General features: G+C 40.9%; 1 protein-coding gene across 1 annotated transcript in view; it reads right to left on the bottom strand.

Moving 5' to 3' along the window:
* KCNAB1 (potassium voltage-gated channel subfamily A regulatory beta subunit 1) overlaps positions 1 to 26,676 on the bottom strand; it is a 380,466-nt gene extending 353,790 nt beyond the window's left edge. Inside the window, exon 1 of the mRNA XM_004755616.3 lies at positions 26,226 to 26,676. Coding sequence (XP_004755673.1) covers positions 26,226 to 26,467 — 242 coding nt within the window. The 5' untranslated portion in view covers positions 26,468 to 26,676. The remainder of the gene's footprint in view (positions 1 to 26,225) is intronic.
* Positions 26,677 to 27,552: the final 876 nt, after the last annotated feature.

Below are 27,552 nucleotides of genomic sequence, written 5' to 3'. Positions count from 1 at the left end.
GCAAGAACAACTCAAGAAGGAAATTCCAAACAGAATAAGAACAGAAACTATTCTTAATCTGCCCAGACTAAGGGTTTTGCCAGTTCCTTCTTGAAAAAGGACAGAACATCATGTGTTTATTGTATATAGCTAGGCTTAAAATCACTGCCTATGGTTTTCGTTATATAGAGTGAGTTCAAGCATTTTCAATTAATTCTTTTGCCATCTTCCTTGGGTCCTAGTCCAACCCTTACAGATGACGATATTGAGGTTGAATGAACTTTATTTGTCACTCCTCTGGTGCACTCAAGATTCTGATGCAGAGCGAATGCACTAAGGAAATATCGCTCCTTCCAAAATGTTGCTGTAGGGGCTTATTGATGTCTGGGGTACTATTAGATACAAATGGAGAACGTAATGATTTAAGTGTATATAAATCAACTTAATATGGCACAATAATATCATGTAAAATTGTTTCATATTATGTAGTATAAAAATGTTTCCTAGAACACTCATTGCTTGCCCTATTTCTACTGGAAAAGAAATGACAAATGAAGGAGGATATTCATCTGAGTCATGGAATTAAGAAGTGTTGTGCAGGCCCTTTGGGTAGGGAATGCTAGAATTCCAGGTCTGCGGAGAGGATGGACCAGAAAGGGCTGTGCTGGATGGATCCATCCCTTGGATCCTAAGGACTCTTTGCCCTTTTGGGGCCAAAGTAGGGTCCCCAGACTGCCTGGGGCATGCCAGTCACACCATCCTGCAGGGACAGTCCATCACAAAGAGGAAGTGCCTACGTCCAGGATGACTCCCAAATATCCTGCCATGCGGAAGCACTGCAAATATAAACAGGTTCCTAAAAATCCCAGTAAGTCTTTATAAGAAGTTACACAAAAAGCCCAATCTTCTGGGAGAACTTTAATAGGAAGAAAGGAGCTTAAATGGAATAAAGATCTTGTCATAAAATTATTGACCAAATTATTCCACTCTACACATTCACTCTATCTCCACTACACATTTAGCTAGAAAGGATATCTGTGCAATAATGCAGTTACCACAAGAGCTAGGAAATTATTTGCAAACAGCTAGTACACGAGATCTGAAAACCTGTTAGCAGATTTAAAACCACAGAAGAGGTATGAGAATCTCACTGATTATCATTAATTAGGGTTGTTTTTACATACACGATATTATTGCCTACTTATAGCCATATAGTTTTACATTTTTCTAGTACAGTGATAAAACAATCTGTTGACATTATTTATTTGGGGGTTACCTGATACTTTTTAATCTCACTCTGTTATTGACCCTCTAGTTCCATCACACAGTTTCTTTAAAGGTCCTTACTCTGGGGTGTGTGGGTAACTCAGACAGTTGAGCATCTGCCTTCAGCTCAGGTCATGATCCTAGGGTCCTGGGATGGAGCCACATGTCTGGCTCCCTGCTCAGCAGGGAGTCTGCTTCTCCCTCTTCTGCTGCCTCTCCCCGCACCTCCTGCTCTCTCTCCCTTTCTCTCTCAAATAAATAAAATAATATTAAAAAATAAAATAAAGATCCCCACATTACTATTTTTTTCACATGTGTCCTCTGCTCAACTTGTCCCCCAACGTCTAACCCACCCTCCCCACCTATCAAAGGCTAAGACCTCCAATGCCTCTGAATGTACAAAAAACTGAGTGTGGGCTTCCATAGACCGTAGGACTTCAAGGCAGGAAATGTGTGCCACCTCCTCTCTACCTTCATCCACACCAACAACACTGAGAATTATTCTAATACTGCGCTTTAAAAGTAAAGACCAGCATATTATCTGTAATAACTTTTCTCATTTCTTCTGCAGTTTATCTTGGCGTATTATCTCCACTTCAAGCAAGGACACTTCTGTCTTTCTCTTACAATACATGCATGTTCACCAAACATCTGCATGTGGGAGAAAAAGGAGGGACATAAACTTCAGCCAGAAGCTGGCTGATTCCCACATCTCAGTTCCCAAAACCACAACAGGCTTCCTTCTGTACATGAGCACACCTGAAGAACCTTCACACACCTTCTGGAAGCCATTGTGCCATCTGTGTGAACACAGTGAACAAGTCCTGGTTCCTCACGATTCAAAATGGTATCCAAAATGAGAACTAACCATTTACATTTGAAAACGAGGAGAACTCAGAAGTACAAAATGAAAATAAACCATAAATACACAAGTAATATTAGAGGTAAATCTAAATAAAAACATAAATTATAACAAAACATCACTTGCTCAGAAGAGGAAAGGTGGATATAACCTAAAAACTCTTTGAAGAAGACACGAGGTTTGTCACTAGAGGAAACTTCACAATGGATTTGATTAGCAAGGAGAGTTGATTCCAAATATAAAACGTGAAATCCTTCAGATTGTGAGGACTGCTGCTTCTTCAATCTCTCTATTCTGCCCACCTAAGCTCTGCCTCTCCCTTCTCCTGAATCTCTAGGTTGAGCACAGACCAAGACCTGCACCCACCACTGACCACACCCAATACCACATGCCTGCGTCCCCAGGGACCAGCAAACTTGTCTGTCTGCCTGTGCTGACAATCCAGCTTATGGTGGAATGCCGTGGTCCCATATCTGTTCTCATGAGGGTCTCCTTTCACATTAAAAGTCTGTTAGACATCATCCCCCCCAGGAACAGGGGTATAGCTTTTCAATTCTTCCTACATAAGCCTATACAATCTCTTTCTATTCAGTATGCAGGTAAAATTCATTCTCCCTTTTCTGGGCTAGCTCCAAAGAAGGATGGAATATCTCAAAGTCAGTGGAAAAGGTACTGCAAATGGAGACTCCAGTCCGAGATCCAACTCCATCCATCCCTGGGGACTGTGTGACCCAGATTGGCAACAACATCTTCTTGAACCCAGACAGAGCAAACGCCCTGAACAACAGACCCAGCATAATATTTTGTCCCTCAGAAAACCCCATAACCCCTTTGCAGATTTTTTGGTCACATTCACCTTTCTTTTCCCAGGCAAATAAACCGAGACACCAGGCATCATGCTAGATGCCAGGAAAACAAGATGAATGAGAACATCGAGATCCCCCCTCCAGGTACCTTCAGGTCTAATGAGAGAGATGATCATGTATACAAATGATTACAAGCAGAGGCATATGGGGAGGAACAGAGCCAATGTGACACAGGTGGAAAAATGATCAGTTCTTCTGAAGAGAGCCATCTCCTTTGTGACACCTAAACCTTGCCTCCTTCTGCACAGAATGATGTGAGGATCAAGTGAGAAATAACACATGATGACACTGTGAAAAACACAGCGCTCTCTTCTCTTCTAGGGCACTCCTCTTGCTTCCTGCCTCTCTCACCCAGGCACATCTGAGCCGTGGTGTTGGGCACAGTGTCAACAGCCAATGGAGCTGTGGGCAAGCCATACTTCATACTTCGCCACTTTCCAAAATTAATTCACTGTATTTATGTAATTGATTTTGAAAGGAAGTCCTCCCTGTAGCCAAGAGTTGAGAATCAGTTAGATGGGAGGAGGATAATATGCAAGAGTCGGCGTGCTCGACGCCTGGCATTGACTTCTGCACATTAGTATGCACCAGCACCCAACTCTCCACTGGAGGACAGGATAACAAGTGATGAATCACCCTGTAAATCATAAGCTTGTGTGCACACTAAATGAATCTTTGTACCATGGCATCCATGCAACATTTGGCCTTGATTCATAGTTCTGTACAAAGCTTGTCACTGCTGCAAAAAGGGTAATGAAATACCAAGATAGAGTTGAATTAAAAGTCCTTCATTTAAGTGTCTACACCCAGCAAAAAGTTATGGCTGCATTGGAACTGACACAAATACAGACAAAATTCCTGTTTCTCTTTCCCTAAGCAGAGGGAGTAGCTGGTGCCAGGAAATCTGCTCATTGTGGTAATTTAATCACCCGGACCAAATAATGGTTCTCACCACCTTGAAAAATAACTGGACATGCAGAATAGCATATGGAAAAATGCTCTTTGTCCCATGAGGTACACTCGGACATCTTCTCCCTAGCAGAGTTTTATTTACAAGTTACTAAGTCAGTTCCACTGCCGGGTAGTCATTTCATACTTGGTACTCACTATAGCTACACTTTCACCATGAGGTTGACACAGTGGTTGACCAGAGCCTCCACTATTTGACTTGTTCCAGGTAAAGCAACTATGCAGAATATTCTTTATGCCATAGTTCATCTGAAAACCTGAAAAGTCAATCTGTAAAAGTAAAGATTCTTGTCTTGGGCTGATCTTTGATTACAGGGTTATTCGACTGGATGATGGAGACGTTCTGTCTTCACTGTACAGTACAGTAGTGACTAGTGACTCGTGTGGATATTGAGCACTTGGAATGTGGTTAATGCTACTGAGAAACTAAATTCTAATTTAATTTAATGTTAATTACCTTTCATTTAAATAGCTACACACAACTAGTGGCGACCATATAGGATAGCCTAGTATGAGTCTTGTTTTCAAAAACTATTGAATAAACCATATCTAAACTTAAGTATTAGAAGATTTTGAAACTAAGTGTATTTCTTCTGCAATTTGTTGCCAACTTTAGAATATCTTAGTTTTGTGAATTACCTAATTGACTTTGTAGAACGGTTTTCCTTGTTTTTCTGATGATATTTCTTTTTTCTTTTTTTTTTTCTTCTGATGATATTTCTATCTTAAACAAATGCCAATGGAGGTCTTCCCTTTCTTTGGTTTAGTTTCAAGCAGCTAATCAAAGGAAGGAGATGGAGAGTTGTTTTTACTCATTTAGAGCCAAAGGAGCAGGCAGACTCCCAGACTCTTCCCAGACTCTTCCAAGGTCAAGCTCTTTAGGGAGCTTTTGTTTAATCCAAGGCTAATAGTTACTAATGATGTCATGGTGCTGGCTGGCAAATGGCCTCACTTGGAGACACCAGCACAAATGATCTGAAGGAACTTTACAGATACCGTATGTCTGTGAGGGATATTAGCGACTACCTTTTCTTTTTCAAGTAAGATACTCCATGTCTTAATAACGTCTGTGATTCTCTTCAACTTGACTCTAACATGCCAAAGACTCAGGTAAATGCACAATGAAAAGAAGACACTGATTCTCTCTATAGACAGTCAGAAGGAAAGAGATTAAAGGCAGCTGATGGGAAGTTTTGAGAGCTAGTTAGCCTTATTAGTGTCTAGCACAATAATTTACATGTAGCAGGTGGTCAAAATTATCAGTTGATTGGGTGCATAATTAATAGGCCTGGAATTTTTAAAATGGCCAATTTATGTAATACACAAAAATAAAGAGGTATAGCACTATTTCTGCTATTTGTACTGTCTTCCTTGCTTAAAAACATCTGGTATAAATATATCCTAAATACTCAGCAGATTCAGTTTGGCCTCAGCGATGTTTGGAGAGCCACTTTATTATTTCAAGTGATGAAAGTACTTTAGACATGAGTTTTTCAAAGGCTTCTTTCATGTGCCCAACAGTGCAAATCAGCTATCTCACACACAGCATTCTAAATATTTGTTCTGAGGTTTTGTGAATTCTTGGAATGCTTTCATTATCTGAATCAAAAGCATGTCATATCTAAAAAAAATTAGGTGAGTAATTTGTTTTTTTATTTAACATAGGCAGCCAAAACACACAATTATTTTAACAGATGAAAGTTGAAATACCTTACTGATAATTCACTCATTTTCATCTGGGCTCACATATATAGATATTTTGTGGATATTTAAATCAAGGACCAATCGTCTTAGGAAAAGTGAGAAGCGCTAATGTTTTGCTCATGAGGACCAGCTTTCACAGATTATGCAGAAATCCATATGTGGGTAGAATTCAAACATTTTCAAAATGTATAGATAATTATTTATATTCAAAAGGAAAATATTAACAAAAATGCAATACTAGCTTGGATCTAAAATCAGCATGAAATGAGAGTTGGGGGTGGCGGGTAGGGGAGAACCGCTCTCTGACCAGAGCCCAGCACACCCAAGTTAGGAGGTCAGAAGTCAGATGAACTCCTTCTCTTGATACCAGCCCTTGGGGCACAGCGGGGAGGGGTTGAGGTATGTGTATGAACAAACTACTCCATCTTTCAGTTTGGTCAATCAGTACAAGTACATCAGTAAAAGGGCCATTAAAATTACTGTGAAGCAATAAAGAAAAACATGGAGTAAAGCTCACGGGGCTTTAAAAGAAAAGTAGAAGGTAAGTGATGGAGGTAATGCAGTTGTTCTGAGGGGTTGGGTGAAGGCTCGCTCACTGGGGACAGCCCTGCATGCCCTGGGACCCGCTGCTGTCCGTCAAAAAGCCCTGGCCAACCTTACAGGACAGTCTGGAACTGCTTGAACGTGACACATTTGAGGTTATTGTGCGCTGACGAATTACAGTAAAGACATAGTTGCCTCAGGAGTGTCGTGGCTTTAGGAGCTGATTTCAAGTCAGGAAGGAGAAAAAAGATCTGCTAGTGCAGTGGCTCTTTCTGAGCCTTTTCACGTGAATGAGAACGTGGATGATTTAAGTGATTCTGCGGAAGCACTTCTGAGACAAGAGCTGAAGGCAACAGCAGCTGCGGCAGCTGTGTCCTTCTGCCTCCTTCCTGAAGCCGGAGGGCCAGACCCCAGGACCTTACCACATCAGTGAGCATTCTTCCTACCGCATGAACTCTGATGTACAGGCGGAAAAGACCAGAATGCAGCAAGCGAAGGTATCCTGCATACAACCTGCTCTCGAGGAAGCTTCCCAAATCACTCCATCTGCGCTTCCTTCTCCTTTCAGTTTCACTACCCTCATTGCGGGGCGCAGGCCTCTCCCCTGCATTAGCCAACTAGCTCTCTAGCTTCCTGTGCACTGCTTCTCCACAAATATCTTCTTAGAATACAAATTGAATCTCATCGCTTTTTTTTTTTTTTTTTAAGATTTCATCTATTTATTTGACAGACAGAGATCACAAGCAGGCAGAGAGAGGAGAAAGCAAGCTTCCTGCGGACCAGAGAGCCCGATGTGGGGCTCGATCCCAGGACTCTGGGATCATGACCTGAGCTGAAGGCAGAGGCTTTAACCCACTGAGCCACCCAGGTGCCCCAATATCATCGCTTCTTACCCATGAATCCTTCAACGGTTTTCATGACCAGTTCCTCCAATGATCTTCCATTCCTGCCTCTTAGACGCTTCTTCTCCTCACCAAGAAGGTTTGCAGGGAGCAAAGAGGGAAGAGAAAGAGGAGGAGGACAATAGAGACGAGGAGTCACCTGCTCCTGGGTTCCTACTATGTTAGGTGCCTTGTAGTTATAATGTTATTTAATCTTCTCCATAATCCTATGGGATTTTACTAATGAAAAAATAGATGTGTCGAATGCATAAAGAAACTGTGTAAGCTTTCTGAAAATAAATAAATTAATTTAAAAATATAAAATAAAAAAAGAAACTGTGTAAGCCATCTATTCAGTTTACTGAATTTATTTTTTAAATAAAAATTTTATTTATTTATTTTATTTTTTCATTAGTAAAATCCCATAGGATTTTAGAACCAGCATTCAATTCCTATCTGTCTCCAAAACTTGTTTTTATAACCATCATCTCTAGATCTTCAGATATCCATTCCCTTTACACTAAATGCTCTAACAGTCTCAGACTGATCATCAAGCTCCTATTCATCCTAAAAAACCCTGCACATCAATCACCAACCCTTCAAAGTCATCCCTGACTCTCAAAGTAGCACTTGCTCTACTACATTAGGGCTATGTCTTAAGTAGCAGTATTGCATGCATCCTGCCAAACTCTATCTGATTGACCTTGTTCTTCCCACTACTGGACTGCTCTTGGGGTTACTTAAAGCCAGGAACCATGTCTCTCCTGCTGTGAGCTCAGTGATTGACATACTTCCCAGAGCACAGCTGGTATTCAGTCAATCTTTGTTAATTTGAACAATTCTGTTGTGTAAAGAGTAAGCTGATAAATCAAAAGCCTCTGGTTAAATTCTTAACTAAAGGGGCACCTGGGTGGCTCAGTTAGTTAAGTGTCTGCCTTCAGCTCGGGTCATGATCTTGGGGTCCTGGGATCGAGTTCCCACATCAGGCTCCCTGCTCATGGAGAGATTGCCTCTCCCTCTTCTCCCCACTCATGCTCTCTCTCGCATAATAAAATCTTTTTTTAAAAATCCTCTTTAAAAAATTCTTAACCCGAACTTGGCAAAACATCTATGTGACAGTTAGCAGATTGTTTAAGTTGCTAGGCTTCAGAAAACTTACTTGTAAAATTACTCAAGGGAAAAGGGGGAGGTATTAAATGATCTCTAATATCTCCTCAGGTTCCAGAATCCTACGCACTTAGTCTTGGCATACAGAGTGTGTGTGGAGGGAGAACTACTACAATCAGACACAGAACAAAACAGGGCGTTTGTGTAATTGCACTTACTGCCCAGTTGATGGAACTTAACTATATTTACTAGGGCAATGGAGGGGGAGGCTAACCACCTTATAAATAAAACACTTTATGAGTTTTTAATGTGTTCCTTATTAAAAATACATTACTTTCCATGCCAAATTAAATAGCATTTAAAGCCAGTGTTTTCCTTCTTACCTTTAGTTAAGTGAGACTTCTGCTTATTTTAGTCATGTGATTAAGTAGCATAAGCTACTCGGGATGTATACTAATAGAGGAAAATATCCTCTACATGTGAAAAGTCAGAGGATTTCAGATCAAGAGAAGAACTAAGAATCAAACCCAAAGCCCAAGGAATGGAGACAGCACACCGGCTGGTTAATAGTGGAGTAGCCTCATTCTCAATTTTCAGATGACTGACCAACTGTAATTTTACTACTATGAGTTCTTTGCCATGATACATCCATTCCCTCCAGATGTGATCATTAGAGAGTACAGTCAACATATGTAGGTTGCTTCCCGGTAACTTACTCCCCTTATCTCACATCAAGAGTATTCTGCTTCTTCCTTCTCAGCCAGGAGGGGTTGAGCCCCACGCTATAGAAGTCAGTAAGTATCTCCCATTACCTAGATGCGGTCAGTGGTCCAGAAGCGGCCAGTCAAATAAGGGGCTCAATAAGAAGATGGAAATTCTCAGAGAAGAAATCTCCTTCTTTCTTTCTTCCTTCTGGAACTGAATGAGAATTTTGTCAGCCATCTTGAAGCTGAGAAAAGAGCTTGAAGCTGCCTCAGACCCATCATATGGAGCTGACAGTGGCGCTGTTGCCAGAAAGAGACACAGATGCAGACAGAGAGACCAGATCCTGGCTCAATGGTTGAACCTTAAATCTACCCTTTCCTGAAGTTTTCCCTACCTCTGGACTTTTTAGTTACGTGTACCAGCCAGGTTATTACCTAAGCTGCTTGTTTTTCTGTTGTTTGCAATATACATACATGTATATATGTATATGTATATATATTAATATATATACATCTGGTAGAGATGGTCTATGCTATTCAAGGTTATCCTTAAGATAGAAGCATTTTAATAGAATGCATTTCAATTTCTTACCTACATAAAAGCCCCAACTTTTCTTCAGGTTAAATTCAGAACAAGAGTCTTTTTCTGTAAACTTCACTAGAAATCAGACTGATGAATTCCACTGCTTGTTTTGGATCTGAGGTATCTCAACAAAAAACAAGAACTTCAAAAGCATATATCTTAAATATTTTAAACCTAATTTTAATTTCAATTTTCTTCCCTTTTATTATAGTAACTCACACACATTTGGAAATTGGGAATAGAGGAAGGAGAAAAAAACTGTCCACATTCCTTTCACTTAAAAATAACAACTGCTACTATTTAGTTGTTTTTCCTTCTATTCTTTATGCAATGCTTTTAAAAACTGCAATTGGGCCTATATGATTGTAAGTATAATATCTATTTGTCCTGATTTAAAAAATGAACTTGAAGTCAATATGAAAGATTTAAAAGATGTGGAACATTCCACATACACATATACGCTCCAACCAAGTAGAATTGTTGAATAAAATGTAACAAAATAAATGTATATCCAAGTTTAAAACCAAGAAAGGGAAGTCTCCAGATGTCAAAATGAAGGGAGAACCAAAGTCAGAGGGTAAAGGCATGGTGTCTCCTTACCTTCTCCCTCTGGAAGCGAGAAGCTCTGGTTCATGAGGCAAGCATGGATAACTCTCTGAGCATTGTTTTGAATAATCTGGCTTTATAAATATCATCGGTAGAAAATCCTTCTATAGTCTGGCCCCAAGTTGGGCTAATTTAAGTTTTCAGCTACAGTTTTTTATATTTTTCTCTATGTTCCCGGTAGGAGGAAATCCAGAGATGCTGCTCAGTGGTTGGTAGTTAACTAAGAGTTCAGAATTAACTTTCAAATTTTTCCTACATATGCACATGGATCTTTGCTTTCTTCTATTAAGTAGATCTCTGTGTACAAAAGAAAGTCAGTATCTCTCTGCTCTTACCAAGATTAATAGTGACCTACATGTTCCCAACTCCAATGGTCTACTCTTCATCCTCATCCTGTTTGACCCATCAGCAATATTTAACAGTCAATCCCCCCACCTCTCAGTTAGCTCCTGACATCACACTCTCCTGTGGCTCTCCTACCTGTCTGAGTGCTCACCCTTAGTCTCTTTTGCTGTCTCCTCTTCATCTCCCCCACCTCCTAGTGTTGGAGAGCCTGCTGTGCTAGTCTCATGGCTTTATACTCTCAAGCTAGATGGATGATTCCAAGATTTATATCTTCATATCCTGAATATAAATCTCCAGCCCAGAACTCCCTGTGAACTCCAGACTCTTGTCTACTTGACGTTTTCCCTTTGTGGTTTAATAGGCGTTTTGATGTCTCATGTCTGCAAGCCACGCTCCTATTCTTCTTCCCATAAGATCTCCTCTGAAATCCTACTCATTTCATTTAACTGTCCCAATTTCCTACACCAAGAAACTTGAAGTTATCTTTGGATTATATCCTTTTATCACGCATTACACCCAATTTGTAATGCTCTTAACTCTGCTCTTAAAATCAATCCATTTCTACTCTGGGTCCAGCTATTGTTACCTCTTGTCTGGACTATTACAATAACTTGCTAATCAGTAATCCTACTTCTCACTTTAAGTCTATTCTCCAACTTAGCTGTAGGAGTGATACTGTTATTCATTCCATGATGACCCTGTTAAGATATAAATCATGTAATTCTCCTGCTTAATACTCTCCAAAATCTTTTATGTCACTGGAACTAGAAGCCAACATTTTTTTTTTAATCCAATATAGTTAACATGCTGTGTTACATTAGTTTCAGGTGTGCAATATAGTGATCCAGTGACTACATGTACCACCATGCTCATCACAACTGCTCTCCTTAATCCCCATCACCTATATCATACATCTCCCCAGCTTCCTCCCCTCTGATAACCATCACTTTGTTCTGTATAAATAAGAGTCTGTTTCTTGGTTTGTCTTTCCCTCTTTCTGATCCTTTGCTCATGTGTTTTGTTTCTTAATATTTCACATATGAGCGAAATCACATGGTGTTTGTCTTTCTCTGACTTATTTCATTTAACATTATATTCTCTAGTTCCAGCCATGTCATTGCAAATGGCAAAATTTCATTCCTTTTTATGGCTGAATAATATAACAAATTACACACACACACACACACACACACACACACACAAACACACACACCTTCTTTATCCATTCATCTATTGATGGACAACTGGTTTGCTTCCATAATTTGGCTATGGTAAATAATGCTGCAATAATCATAGGAGTGAGTGTGTTGCTTTGAATTTGTGCTTTTGTGTTTGGGGGATGACTACCCAGTAGTTCAATTACTCGATTAAAGGGTAGTTCTATTTTTAACATTTTTGAGGAATCTCTGCACCATTTTCAACAGTGGCTGCACCAGTTTTAGAAGCCCACATCTTTTAAATGACCTACAAAGACCAGCATGACTTGGCTTCTGTGCAGAAAAGTATTAAGCATGATCAAAGGAAGCATTGGCCCTTTGCCCCTGGCTCCTGGGAGGTAACCGCTATGCCCTTGGAATGTTCTACCCAACAGGAGTGTCTTTGTTTGACTGGAAGCCTTGGGCAATGCCTGATGGTCTATGATAAATATGTGGTTTATAGTGGGGACCTTGGGCCACTGGGAATCAGCTCATCCTCCACTCGGGCTGAACACCAAGGTCAATCATGCAGGTGGTCAGTCTGTCTATTTGGCCAATCTCCAGTGAAAAGTCTGGATGTCAAGTCTTGGATAAGTTGCCCTAGCTGAGTATATTCTGTACATATTGTCACACATTGTTGCTGGAGGATGGGGGGAGTGCTTTCCATACAACTCCACTGGGAGAAGCTCTGCCTGGTTCTCCTGGACTCCACTCTAGGCCCCTTTCCTCACTGCTGATTTTAATCTGTTATCTTTTTGCAGCCATAAACTATAGCTGTAAATATCATCTTTTGCTGAGTTCTGTGAGTCTTTCTAGTGAAGCATATATATACTTTCACTCTAGGCCTTTCTTTACACATGCTGTGCCCTCTGTCTGGAGCACTCTTCCTCCCAGAAACCCAGGTTATTGTCCTTTTCACCTCCTTCAAATACCATCTTTTCAGTGAGGCCTTCCCTGGCTACACCGTTTAAATTTGTATCTGTCTGCTGACACATACACTCATCCTCCTTCCTGATTTGGGTTTCTACAGAGGACTTATCTTTCCTGAAATATTACAGTTTATTGGCTACCTCATCCCAACTAGAATGTTCTGTTTTGTTCATTGCTGTGTCTCCTGGAATGGGGTGTAAAACAGATGAGAACTCACGAATAGCTCTTAAATGAATCTGTGTATGTTGGGGAGGAAATAAGGTGAATAGTTCAACCAAAATTACGCACAGCTCCCAAAACAATGAAGACCAATTAGTGGTCATAGAAAATAACTTCATAAAAAGAGGGCCACCGATGAGTTACAAAAAGGATGAGTTGATTTGGCTGCATGAATCTGATGTTCCATCTTCTAAGACACCGTTTTGGATCACCCAACATTCTGAAGAGGTCACGAGACATAAGAGGGAAAAATATTTACCCACACAGGACATTCAGAGACCAAGAACTGGTGAATATGGAGTAAAAAATGTTAGGTACTTAGACAGAAAACTGTTGTGAAGAAGGAACTGAAAGAAGATAGCTGGACTCTGTCTGTTCTTACTGCGTCTCACCCAGTCTCCCGCAGGCAATTAAACCCCTTGAATGGGAAAGTGTGAGCCTACTGTTGCTATGGCCCAGTCCCAGTAACGGGTCAGGCTATTTCCCAAGATGTAAGGTGTGGCCAGAATCAAGTGAGAAACCTCACAATGACTCAATGACACAATGAGATAAGGATACCACAAGGTACCATCCTAGAACTGCTAATTGTCAGGTGCAGAGTTCTTTGGCTAAATTGTTCCTGGGAAAGTCTGATCTACACCAAAAACAAGAAGGTCTAATCAGAACTCACAATCATTCGTAATCACTGAGAAGAGAGAGAGACTCCTTTCGTGTATTTAGGATGACAAGTCATCTAGGAATCCCAGTAGGATGGCTGACACTGCAGACTTGTCTCCCATCTTTTGGGAGATGACACCTGGGTGTTATAATGAGATGATGTGCCTCTTGCAAGGAGATGGAAACCAAAAACAATCAGGAAAAGAGTAAGCCAAAAAGGGCTAGCTGATGGACTTGACGGATAAGGAGTAGGAAGGGGAGGGACTCGCGGTGGGAAGCAGTGAAAAAGGAGAAACCCATCGTTCCATAATGTTGGCACATAAGCACCCCATCTTGTAGAAATAAGGAATATGCCCAGAGTGAAGGCCATGAGTGTCTTGTCTGGTCTCTGTAACTCAGGACGCCACTGTGGATAGGGCTGGACAGTGACATCACAGAGAACTTTCTGGAAGAAAGTACAGTGAAGGCTTCATGAATGCAGTGATGTAAATAAATGAATGAAAAGTGATGGATGTCTGAGGAGAAATAAAAATAAAGTTGGCTTACGGCATATGATAGGCAACTTCAAAGCGTCTTAAAATCTAACCTATTTCTTAGGAGAACAACACTGTCCCTAAGTACCACTATCTCCAATGAGGACATCTGTGACGATTTTAGTAAAGAGAGAAAGGTAGGAAGTAAGTGGCAAGGAGACTATGGGTGGAAAATCTGGTGAAGCAATTCCTGGTGTCTGATCATCCAGTCAATTGCCTGCCAGTGAAGAAGGAATGCTTACTTGTGATTATTCTGCTTAATGATTCATGTACTCAACAAATGTTTACCAAGTTCTACACTAGGGACTAGATTCTGGGGATACAGCAATTAACCATACAGATAAGATCGCTGTCCTGGAGTTCACACTTCAGGAGAAGAGACAGACAATACAGAAATAAACAAATCGGAGCGCTAAGAGGGAAACCAGACACAGAGGAAGGAGGTACTGATTTGATGAGTCTTATAAAGAAGTCACAATGAGGATTAAGCTTTCGGGAAATTGTGCACAGAGGTGCCAGTCATACACAATGGTCATCTCAGGAGCAGCGACAGCTCCTTTGGAAAGCCTCACCAACTAAATCATGTGTTGTCACCGCGTGCTGAATTATATAGAGTGCTGTAAAATTTCAAAAGCAGTGACCTGTTACAAACCCTTCCAATGCTAACGCGGAGCTGAGCTCCCTAATGAGCTATACATTCTACACCCACACTCCTCAACTGTCAGAACTTTTAAAACATCCTGTCTTTACCAATTAAAAGAATATCACGAGGGGAAAAATAGACTAAAGACAACTGAGTCAAAACTCCTTGTCTGAAGATATTCCACCTACCCCATGGGGCACCTGTGTTTCCCTGGCTGCTGGGCGGCTCAGCAGCCTCTGCCTCTCCCACACTGGGACCTGCGATCAGAATCCACACCACTGCCCAGGAGCATCAATACCTATTCAGGGCCGGTTGTTCTGAGGCAACCGCGCAGGCTCCATCCTGCCAGCGCTCTCACTCTGCCCGTGCGTGCTCGGAGGGCCTTACTCCCCTACTTTCAGGTAGCTCAATAGCCCCACTACCAGTACGCGCCCCCTAGCGGATGTGTCGAGCGGAAGAACACTGATGGCTGAACTTCTGTAGGTCCATGATGTCAGTCTTTGGGATCCCTTTCAGCTTTGAACCTCAAGTTCAAGATGAAAATGTTGTGGCCCTTACAGGGCGGCTGCGGAGGACACAGTCTTTGACACAGAATCCTTAGGAAGAACCTGGAGACTGAGGGACAAGCACAGCAATCGCGTGACGCCACAGCACCACCTCCCAACCCCAAGCGGACACTGCACATGGTCAAGGCCCAACTCCCACGGACCTCCTCCCTGCGCTAAATTTAATTCCAGCCTGAACTGGATCTAGTACTAGTGGAGAAAAAAGAAAAAAAGAAAAAGAAAGAGCCATAAAGGGCATCACTGTGTCAGCTGTTGAAATTGAAACACAGATGGAGTATCAGGTAAAAGTATCATGTAAGTTTGGTATTTGCATGGGGAGGTATATAAGGCGTAAATCGCATGTGTAACTTACCCTCAAATTCACTGTTTTTCTCTTGGAAAATAGGACGTGGGGGAGGAGGAGTGCAGGGGTCAAGCACATAAGAACATGAGCACAGGTTAAGGCAAATGGGGCAAAACTTTAACAATATGTTAAAAAATAAAGTGCCTAAAAAGTTGTTTGTATTATTCTTACAAGTTTTCTATAAGATTGAAATTGTTTTCAAATTAAAATTTTTTGTTTTGTTTTGTTAATAATCTGGTTTTAAGAAGTAGGTAGATTGTCTAAAAATAGCTCCTGGACTCCCATGATTAGAGGTTCATTTCTTTGGCTGTGACATATTTACAGACCACTCCAAGTTCTCCATATAAACTGGGACAACTCTGCTTTATCTTGCCTGGAAGAAGAAAAAAAAAAAAAGTTTGTTCGTTTCATAATTGTTTAAAACACACAGACCTAGAACATATCTTCACCTGGACATTGGCATATATCACAAAATATGTAATTGAAATCTTAGGGTGCATCAGTTGATAACTAGCTAGGGACAGGCAGGGGAATCACTATAAAGAAGCTAAAGCAATTGGTATGCAAAGGTGCCCCCATATAAGTGAAAATGAGCCCTGAATACAATGGGAAGGAGGTCGAGGGCATCGTTCCCCCACTTCTTAATATGGCCCCAAGCCAGACCTGTGGGGTCATGTTTCTAAGAACTACCATGGCTTCTAAGCTAGCCTTCTCCTCAACAACCCTGACAACACTCTCTTTCCAGATTCCCTACATCTGCTCTATCTCAACTGTACAACAAGGTGCCTGCAAAAGACGTCAACAGAACATTCTCTAAAGCAAGGCCAATGGGTTAAGTCATCTGCCTTTCTTTTCTCCACCAGCCACCCCCTGCTCCCGGGGTTCTGTCGTGTGGTTCAGAATCTCGTGTTTGGAAACTCCCAGACACAGAAATTTTCCCTATGTAATATCTAGCTTATATAGGTTATAATAACACATGCCTGCTGTAGATCAGGTCTTCTCAAAATTCTGAGAATACGCTGGCTATAAATTATTTTTTCTCACTATAGGAAATTGCCCATGTGGTATCAAAAGAGATGCTTCTTAATTTTCACAGTCAAGGAAAATATACAGATTAGAATTTAAGTTCTGGTCTAGCACTGTCTGGACAAAGTTTAAATGGACAAAGTTTAAAGATTTCTGCTAGCTGCCATTCAGGAGCCCAAGGGCTTCAATTTTCTTTATGAAATAGCGCATCCTAGTGGCATTCTCAGGCACGTCAGGGAAATTCAGAATTTTTTTTTTCCCTTGCATGAAAACATTTGACCTACAGTAAGTAGTTCTTTGGTTAGGAAAACCAGGTCTCAGTGCTTATTTTTTCTCATACAAAACCATCGTCAACAATTTCCATATGAGAAAACATGGGTTCATAGAACCCAGTGTTGTTCGCGAGCTCCGAATTTCAAATGTTTTCATTCAGCTACATAAACAAAGCAAATTTCCCCCTGAAAAAACACAAGTGGAAATTTCAAAAACAGAATGAAAATAATATTTCAAATCCAAGGGGCACTGATCTCTCACTTTTGCTTAAATTTTCAGCGTTTTCTATCTAAACTGACATTTATAAAACGTACTTATTTTAGAACTTCTGTTACATTCAAAAGGAAACAAACATGCCACTCCATTCTGAATAGGCCCCTTTCACTAAGACTTCAAGGCCCTTCACCAGCAGCCTGTTCCGACTTCAAGTAATCACACGGGTTCTGAGTCTGAACCATCTCAATGATACTGATGTTCCTCCAGAAATGTTGATGCCAGGAGATCCAGTCAGAGGGCTCGAAGCAAATTAGCACAGCCTCGCGACTGACCCAAATTAGGCCAGTCTAAAATAAATCATGAAGGCTTTTTTTTTTATGTAGAAAATACAAATCCTGCATATGCAGCTTTTTTTTTTTTTTTTTTTTTTTTTAGGCTTTTGATTTTCACGGTCATGGCCATAGCCACTTTTCAAGCAGGTTTAAGTGTGCCAAGCACTCCATGAAAAAAGTAGGTCATGGGAATGCATTGCAAAGGGATTTTTTTTGGGGGGGTGGGGGTAGCTAGAAAGATGAGAGTGAGTTCAATCTGGGAATAAAAATAATATTCAATTTCCACACTGTATTCTGGAAATTATGAAAAGGAGAAAGGGCAAGAAGGGGATAATCCTTACTGAGTGCCTACTATTTGTGCCTTTGCACGAACAGTATTACCCCGTGAAGAAGGGTTTATTTTCATTTTATAGGTAAGGCAGCCAGGGAAGAAAGAAGGGGCTTTTCAAATCCTGCAGCTAGAATACCACCTTCTCACTCTGATAGAACCTAGGGAAAGGTCTTCAGAGTGAAAATAGCTCCTACTTATCCTTAGGATCTCCATTTAGAGACCAGACCAGTGAAAACTCTATCAGTTAATGAATGCTCCCAGACGCTTTGTCCAACATCTTGGAGAAAGCAGTCAGGTGAGTGTGGTTTCTCTCTGGCTTTCCTGGCCTCTTTCTCCATTCCTTCCCTCCTGTGTCCCTGTGCATCAACCGGTAGCTCCATGCCTGGGCCCTGATACCCAAGCTTTCCTCTTGATTTGGTCTATAAACTTCTTTTCTATGCTGTTTTCAGGTCAGACCTTCCTGACATCCTGTTTTCTCCTTGGTGGGCTGCCTCCTAGAGTAGGTTATATACTTCCATTTTTAACAGAACTGAGGTCTCTAACTAGAGAAAATCTCAGACAATGTGGTAAGCTGATGTGAGCTGGTAGGAGTTTTTGCTAAATTAATTGTATTCTGCTTCAGATATTTCTGTTCTGGACACAATACTAGGCATGGAAATACATGGATTGATAAAAGATTATTTTTATCTTCATAAACACTATATGGAGAGTATTTTATTACAATCCTTCATGAGGTTATTCTGATTCACTAGGAGGCCATGTGTAAGGTGAAAAAAAGGGGGTTTTTTCTTCTCAATAGATCCTAAGGACAGATTCCAGATTTGTAAAAGCAAAGGATGAAAGGAGAGTGGTATATTCAGAACTGTGCAAATTTCAATTTGTAGGTGTTTATTTTCTGCCCCTCTTTCTTAGATACATTGTGACACATATTTCTTTTCAAACTCTGCAAGATAACTAAATGATGGGCTCCTAGGACTAGCTGAGAAGGAGGCTAGAGCAAGAGAATGTAGTCTCCCCCTCTGGCAGGCAGGGAGCTAAGCACATTTGCAACTTCATTTAATTCTTACAACAGTGTTATGAGGGTACTGGGCCCATTTTACTGAGGAAACTGAGGATTAGCAAGGTTAGGTAACATATTGTGTCTAAGACACAAAAGTAAATATGGAGTTAGAGCACAACTAGTGGGGGAAAGGGAAGTCCCTACTTTCTTGCTCTTTAGTGTCTTTCTTTCTGCATCCCAACATCTTAATGGTTGTGCCCCAATCAAGCAATACACAGTACTGAGCACTGTCTAAATGCAAAGCATAGGAGGATTGCAAAATATCATAAGCCCTAGTCCTGATCCTCAGGGTAACAAAGGCATAATTTTGAGAATAAGACACACACCACAAACACACAATGAACAATCCACACCTATGTGGAGCAAAGATAGGTCATGTTGTAAGAGAGAAGACTGGGAGTTGGATTTGCCGAGGCAAGGCAATTCTATTCTAGTTAAGGAAAGTTACGTTGAGCGGAGACCCAGTGGTCCAGGACAGGGGTGGAGGGTCAGTGCAGAACAAAAGACCGAAGCAGGTTGCGGAGCAGAGCAACCAGACAAGTGCCCAGAAAAGCAGACCAAACTAGGGTGCTGAATGTGGCTGGAGCCGCGGCATGCCCAGGAGGCAGTGTGCGTGCACACATGGGCACGTGTGTGCATATGCGCATGTGTGAGTGGGCATGCAGTGGGGTGGGAACTGGGGGACTGAGAATAAATATGGAGAGTGTAGAGAAAGCACAGGACTGGGTCCCAAGGGACAGGGTTTCTCGTCCCGGCTTTGTTGCTGGCTGAATTTGCAACTTTGGGCTAGTCACTCGATACTGCAACCTCAATTCCCTTCAGCTGGAACATCAGAAATTGGAGATTATCTCCAAGGTCCGCCCCGTGTCAGTAATTCTGAGACTTTCCACTGCCTCTCTTTTTCTTCTTCGCTGCTCCCTCTCCACCTTCAGCTCTAGAACATTGGAAATGTTCTTTTTGGTTTGCAAATAGTGTAACTTTTTTTTTTTTTTTAATTTGAGAAACAGTTGCCTCAGTCCATGAATCTGGACAAGCTCTGTTACTGTGAAAGATAATGAAATCTGTACCATCATTATTGGCGAATTTTTAAAATGCGAGTAATCCCAAACTGATGTTTCTATTAAACCAATGGCCTTTCTTCTGCTAGGCACCTACTTGCTTTAACTGTATTTGACTCAATGCTACCCATTCATATCAGGGACTCCATAGTAAAGAGCCCTAGGAACATCACTGTTGTGTTTACTGTAAGGATATTTTTGAGGATGTTATTAATTATGTAATGAAGAACCATGAGAGGAACTTCTCTCTGGTCCCCAGATTACAAAGAGATGTGCCAAAACTGATCAACTGGTCTTCCCCTACCTACCTCAAGGACTCCATGACTGCTGTAAAGAGCTCCATTTCCCTCTTCACGATTTGATGTTGTGAAAACACAGCACCAAATCCAGTCCAAGCACATGGCTTTCACATGACAGGCTCACTCCTCCCAGGGCAACATGTTCCCTTCCTGCTCTTAATCCTCCTTGAACTCATTTCTTCTTCTCTTTTATTTTTATCTTTCTGAATTACATGCATTTGGGTACCTTAAGGACCTCTTGAACTAAAGAGCTTCAAAAAGAAACACGAACAAATAACTATGCAACTGACAACTTTGTGTTCTAAACCAGGGATCAGCAAACTATGGCCTGTGGGCCAGATCCAGCCTGCCTCTTATCTTTGTATGGTTCTCAAGTTATGATTGGCTTGTATATTTTTAATGGTTTGGGAGGAGAAAAAGGAAGAGGATTTATGATATGTGAAACTTACATAAAACTCAGTGTCATAACTCAGTGTCCATAAATAAAGTTTTATTGGAATACAATTGCACCTGCTCATTCGTTTTCACCCTCCAACAGCACAGTTCAGTAGTTATGACAAAGGTGGATGTAGCCAATGAGCCTAAACATTTACTATCTGGCCTTTTACAGGAAAAGTTTGTTGACCCCTGGATCAGACCTTCATTTTACATCTGATTTAGTTCCTCCTGGCTAAATATAAAATTGCTTCAAAACTGGGTGTTTGCTGCATCCTTACTCAGTATAGATATTTTTTTATGCTTTGTCCATAAAACTACCTCTCCGTGGACTTTAACCTCGACCTAAGCTCAGGTTTACTTTTTGGCTCCGATTTCAATGCCATCTAATAGAGACAATTAACTTGCAGCCTCTTAGAAATGACTAAAGAACCCCACTGGGTAACTATTTTATAGATACTAATAAAACGATTCTACAAAAACCTCCTATTTTTGCAGAAAATTCTAAGCCAACAGAAGGATCTACACAGCAACTTGGCACTTTTTGCACCACGTTCAAACAATTTCCTCCAGTTTCTTTTCAGTTGATACATGTGTTTGCATATTTACTGATTTTTTTTTCCCTCTTCTGGTCACCCTCAGTTAGAAATAAAACCAAGTCTCCATGGAAACACAACAGAATGCTCTCTCACAGATGATCGAGGGACCCAAGCAGCTGGTATTGGGCTGAAGGCTGCAATGGCATCTGACCAAATTAGGAAGAGAAAACAGCTTACCGGCTCTTCCAGACCTCTCAGAATTCTAAAGCTCAGCATGAAAACCTACACAGATTGTGAATTACTGTGGATTTTTTTTATTCCTTTTTTCCTTCTAAGAGATATTCTGTTCTATCATAAGATATTCTTCTAAGATATTCTATCTTATCCTTTTGTATGTTTCAGCCATAGGGGCTTTCATTCCTTGCCCCTAGGATGAATGACAAGAGTCTATAGATTAAGCAGGAAGGGAACTTACATTTAGTGAGCACCTACTCTGTGCTAGGCACTTACATGTCGCAGCCAGATTAACATCACACAGTTTGTAGACCAAAAGGGCTGGGATTTGAACTCTGTTCTGATTCACTCCAAAGACCATTCTCTTTCTACCACATATGAAATAATACCTTTCCAAAAAAAGAAAATAGAGAAGACAGGTTGAACAAAGTATTTTGACATAGCCATGCTTGAGGGGTGTGGAGGATGGAAGTGAAGGTAAGGAAGTAAGAATATGAAATTCACCTTCTCACCTAATACCAGTTATAAGAAGTCAGAGTCAACCTAGGAATAAACCTAACCAAAGAGATAAAATATCTGTACTCTAAAAACTACAGAACACTTGTGAAAGAAATTAAGGAAGACACAGAGAAATGGAAAAACATTCCATGTTCATGGACTGGAAGAATATATATTGTGAAAATGTCTACGGTACCCAGAGCAATCTACACATTCAGTGCAATCCCTATAAAAATACCATCAACATTTTTCACAGAGCTGAAACAAATAATCCTAAAATATTTGTATGGAACTAGAAAAGACCCCAAGTAGCTAGAGGAATGTTAAAAAGGAAAACCAAAGCTGGGGGCATCACAATGCTGGACTTCAAGCTATTTTACAAAGCTGTAATCATCAAGACAGTATGGTACTGGCACAAAAACAGGCACATAGATCAATGGAACAGAATAGAAAACCCAGAAATGGACCCTCAACTCTATGGTCAACTAATCTTTGACAAAGCAAGAAAGGATGTCCAATGGAAAACAGTCTCCTCAACAAATGGTATTGGGAAATTGGACAACCACATGCAGAAGAATGAAACTGGACCATTTTCTTATATCATACACAAAGATAAACTCAAAATGGATGAAGGACCTAAATGTGAGATAGGAATCCATCAAAATCCAAAAGGAGAACATGGGCAGCAACCCCTTTGCTTCTGCAACAGCAACTTCTTGCTTGACACGTCTCTAAAGGTAAGGGAAGCAAAGACAAAAATGAACTATTGGGACTTCATGAAGATAAAAAGCTTCTGTACAGCAAAGGAAACAGTCAACAAAACTAAAAGGCAATCTATGGAATGGGAGAAGATATTTGCAAATGACATATCAGATACAGGGTTAGTATCCAAGATCTGTAAAGAACTTATCAAACTCAACATCCCAAAATCATAAAATCCAGTCAAGAAATGGGCAGCAGACATGAACAGTCATTTCTCCAAAGAAGATTTACAAATGGCCAACAGACACATGAGAAAACACTCTACATCATTTAGCATCAGGGAAATACAAATCAAAACCACAATGAGACACCTCATACCAGTCAGAATGGCTAAAATTAACAAGTCAGGAAACAACAAATGTTGGCAAGGATGCAGAGAAAGGGGAACCTTCTTACACTGTTGGTGGGAATGCAAACTGGTACAGCCACTCTGGAAAACAATATGGAGGTTCCTCAAGATGTCAAAAATAGAGTCACCCTAAGACTTAGCAATTACACTAATGTTTTTTAGCTATTTATCTCAAAGATACAAATGTAATGATCTGAAGGGCCACCTATATCCCAATGTTTATAGCAGCAATGTCCACAATAACTAAACTGTGGAAAGAACTGAGATGTCCATCAACAGATGAATGGATAAAGAAGTTGTGGACATACAATGGAATACTACTCAGCCATCAGAAAAGATTAATACCATTTACACTGATGTGGATGGAGCTGGAGGGTATTATACCATAATAAGCAAAATAAGTCAATCAGAGAAAGACAGTTACCATATCATTTCACTCATATGTGGAAGGGAGGGAAATCTGAATGGGAAGTCATCAGAGAGGGAGACAAACCATGAAAGACTCTTGACTCCAAGAAACAGAGGGCTGCTATAGAGGAGGTGGTTGCAGGGATGGGAAAACTGGGTGAAGGGCATTAAGGAGGGCACATGATGTGATGAGCACTGGGTGTTATATGCAACTGATGAATTATTGAAATCTACATCTGAAATTAATGATGTACTACATGTTGAATTTAATTTAAAAAAAAGAAAGATGCACGTGTGCGCGCGTGCGTGCGCGCACACACACACACACACACCAAAGAAGAAGAAGGGAGGTGAGGAGGAGGAGGAAGAGGAGGAGGCGGAGGAGTCACGGTCAATATGATTACACTCATATGTGGGATTTAAGAAACAAAACAAATGAAAAAAAAAGAGAAAAAAAAGTAAGAGACAAACCAAGAAACATTCTCTTAATTATAGAGAACAAACTCATGGTTATTAGAGGGGAGGGCAGGTGGTGTTGGGTGAAATAGGTGAGGGGCTTAAGGAGTGCACTTGTGATGGGCACTGGGTAATGTATGGAATTGCTCAATTATTATACTGTACATATGAAACTGATATTACATTGCATGTTCACTACACTGAAATTAAAGCAAAAAACTTAGAAAAAAAGAAGTCATGGTCAAAATCCAAGTTGGGGGGAACAAGAGAACCTGTATTTTCTTCCCTAAAAATCCCTCCCTAATGTTGAAAGGATGATGTTTTAAGAAGGATGATGACCCCCTTATTAGGGTCTTGGAAGAATAGACAAATTACTATGGGAATCTGGACAAAGGAGACATGCTTCAAGTTGGAGGGAGGGGTAAGGGAGAAAAGTAATGGAGGAAGTGAGGACAGAGCCAAACAAGCTCCTCACAAGTCAAAGCTTTGGCAATTTCCTGGGGCCAATTCTCCATTTAACTGCACTTATCTCTCCTCAAAGTCTGATCTGGAAACAGCAATCTTCTAAGTCTCACCTCTTACTAGTATGATCCAATGGCACCTACCCTTGCTAAGAGCCTGCCCCTGTGACAGGACCTAGCATCCTCAAGAGCACAGAGCTTTTTTCTCCAAGGCATAATGAAGAGTCACCTTGGAGCCATACTCTCAAACCATAGTAACATGGGATTGGCAGGGCTGCTTTGGGAGCCAGGCTGGGGAATGACTGCTTCCCTCATGCAGTTGGCCTCCAGGTCTCCAACTCCAACAAGAACAACTTTGCTTTTACCTATCTGAGGAGAGATAGATCCTCTGCTTCAAAACTATTTGAAAAACACTGTCCTACAATATATCTTCATCTGAAACTTGGCAGACATCAGCAGAGGTCTAATTGATATTCAAAACCAGGACTTTTGAGAGAAAGAGGCATCCCCTCTGAAGGTCCATCCAAGGGTTTGCAATCATACCACCCATCTTGTGACAAAGAGGCAAAGACAGATTTTTTTAAATGAAACAGTTCAAACCTATGTTTTTAAATGAAATAGCATCTAGCCTATATTCAGACATCACCACCCTGTCACCACTCGGGATCAGGGAGAGCATAGAGAAGAAAATGAGAGAATGTGAAGAGACAGAGGGAGAAGGTGACTCCTTCTTATGGAAGACAGATTCAGGTGGATGAGGAGCCATGAGTTCTCTTGAAAAGGTGGTGAGATTCTTCTCAGGCTATACTTCCAAAGAATGATGGGGTGGCCTGTCCCGTGTTCCTAGTCCGTGTAAACCCAGAAGAGTTCATTCCTCTTCTGCCCGAACCCTGCATAGAGAGTGCATAGAGAGTGCACAGAGAGTCTATGTGAACTATGTGGCTCTCCACAGAAAGGAGTCATTTCCTTGAAAATTGCTTTATTAATCAAATTAGCTGATAAACTAGGACAGTAACTACTACATGGACACAGACCTTTGGATTATAGAAAAATGAAATCACAGGGACATCATGTCCATGCAAAAACACTCTCACTCTGTGAAGTATGAGTTTGGGCTGGAGCAGGGACAACGGTTCTTTACCAATGATAAGGATATTTTTTTTCCCATTTTTAGCACCCTTGTCCTTCTGAATGCCTTTTGCTCCCTTTCCTGGATATTTAAAACTCTAAGCATTTGTCAAGGAAACGCACAGGTGCCACCAGCTGATTTAGCTAAGCACCAGCATCTCTTACAAAGGTTTGAATGATAATTGCTCTGACCAAGAATGATACTTCCCATCACAGAGCAGGTTGTAAAAGTTACAGATCCAACCCCATACGCAGGGAAAACTTCTCCCTTTTGTTAATCTTTCACAGAATAAATGATGGTATTGGAAGGTTAGAGAACAACCGGTAATTTATCTTGGACCACAATGATTAAAAAACAGCCGTCACTTCAAGAACTTGCTTGGTTTCATGAACTGCTTTATTAACCATTTGCAGAGACCACATGATTCAGATTTAGAATCATGGAAAACAAGAATCAAGGAATCAAGGAAAACAAGAGCTTTGAAGCCCAGGCAGCTCTTAAAAAAAAAAAACCTACTCTTAATTTATCAATTCCCTTAAGTAGAGCCCCCTTTCTTCATTAGGAGCTGCTAAGTCACCTACCTATTCCAAGCCAAAGATATTTCTACTGAGAGCACATGGCTAGGCGCTTCCACAGGTGAGCTGGACTATCTTCTAGGCAACCTTTCGAGCAAAGAGAACATAGACAATATAAAGCTCAAAAAATGAAGGCAGTCCAAGAAGACAGCTCCCTGCATTTTTCTGTTCCTTTTTCTAGATAGCATGGGCTTTGTCCTTTCGATCCTTCTTTCTCTAAGAACAACAACCCTGGACTTCCGCACAGTGCCCTGGTTGAATGACATTGCGACCAGCAAGTACCTGTAAGCCATGCCCGTCTCTGCTCTGGTGGTTTCCTGCAAGGAGATTCCATGGACACGTAAGAACTTCTCCAGAAACTTCCGTTCTGCTGCTCCGCTAGGCCTTGCCGGCCAGCAGGCTGCCTGGGGTGGAGGCTTGGTCACTGCTAGATGCCGTCTACATTTCAGAGCCGATTCACTGGATTTGGGGAGACCCAGCTTGGGGCTGGGGATGTCTGCACAGGCAGGTTTATACAGATGCATGTTTCAGAAACCCAAGGAAGCAGAGCTCATTTCACAGTCTTTAGCTCTGAGACTGGCTGTATCTTGCTATGATTAACTTGGGTTATCTGGCTTTGGTACGTCCCTAAAAGGGATCAGCTCATTTTCCTTAGATGCCCCTTCTTATTTGTGTGTGTGTGTGTGTGTGAGCGCAGACTCGTGAGTTCCTGGCAGAGCTGCTGGTTACATGTCTCTGTTGAGGCCTTTGTTTAAAAAAAAGAGAGAGAGAGAGAGAAAGAAAAAGGGGGAAAAAGAAAAAGAAAAAGTCCCTGACAAAGTCCAATCACTTTTCTTGTCCCTGCGAAGTTCCCAGAGTCAAACTTCAGCAACTATGGATTGGCCCTGGGGAAAAAAATATGGGCACTCTTTCCCATGTCTTTCTATTTAGGTAAAAGGAAATATTTTGGTGGGATGTAAGCCAAATATTCTGTTCTCATAAGGATCATAAGGCCTTGCAGATGATTCATGAGTATGTAATGAGACCTTTCTAAATTATCAAGTATTTCATAATCAAATCATTTATTATACTAGCAACATGATTCATTTGGGTAGGAGGTCCATTAACCTTGTTCTTTTCAATATGTCACTAACAAGTGATAGGAAATATCAATAAGATGGTTGTATAAAGCGAAGAGCCTACACAAATATGCCCAACTGATTTTTGACAAAGATGTAAGAGCAATTCAATAGAAGGATAAGCTTTTCAACAAATGATACTAGAGGAATTGGACATTTACAAGCAAAAAAAAAAAATAAAAACAAATGAACCCTTCACTTAACTTCATATTTATACAAAAAAAATCAAAATGTATTTTTTATTATTTGTGTGTGTGTGTGTGTGTGTGTGTGTGTGAGCAGACTCATGAGTTCCTGGCAGAGCTGCTGGTTACATGTCTCTGTTGAGGCCTTTGTTTAAAAAAAAAAAAAAAAAAGAGAGAGAAAGAGAGAAAGAAAAAGGGAAAAAAGAAAAAGAAAAAGTCCCTGACAAAGTCCAATCACTTTTCTTGTCCCTGCAAGGTTCCCAGAGTCAAACTTCAGCAACTATGGATTGGACTAAAATATAAAAT

The sequence above is a fragment of the Mustela putorius genome, unplaced genomic scaffold, assembly GCF_011764305.1.
Source record: "Mustela putorius furo isolate JIRA1106 unplaced genomic scaffold, ASM1176430v1.1 tig00003834_pilon_pilon_pilon, whole genome shotgun sequence".
Lineage (NCBI taxonomy): Eukaryota > Metazoa > Chordata > Mammalia > Carnivora > Mustelidae > Mustela > Mustela putorius.
The sequence above is the reverse complement of the archived record's forward strand: the minus strand, read 5'-3'. Positions and strand labels throughout refer to the sequence as shown.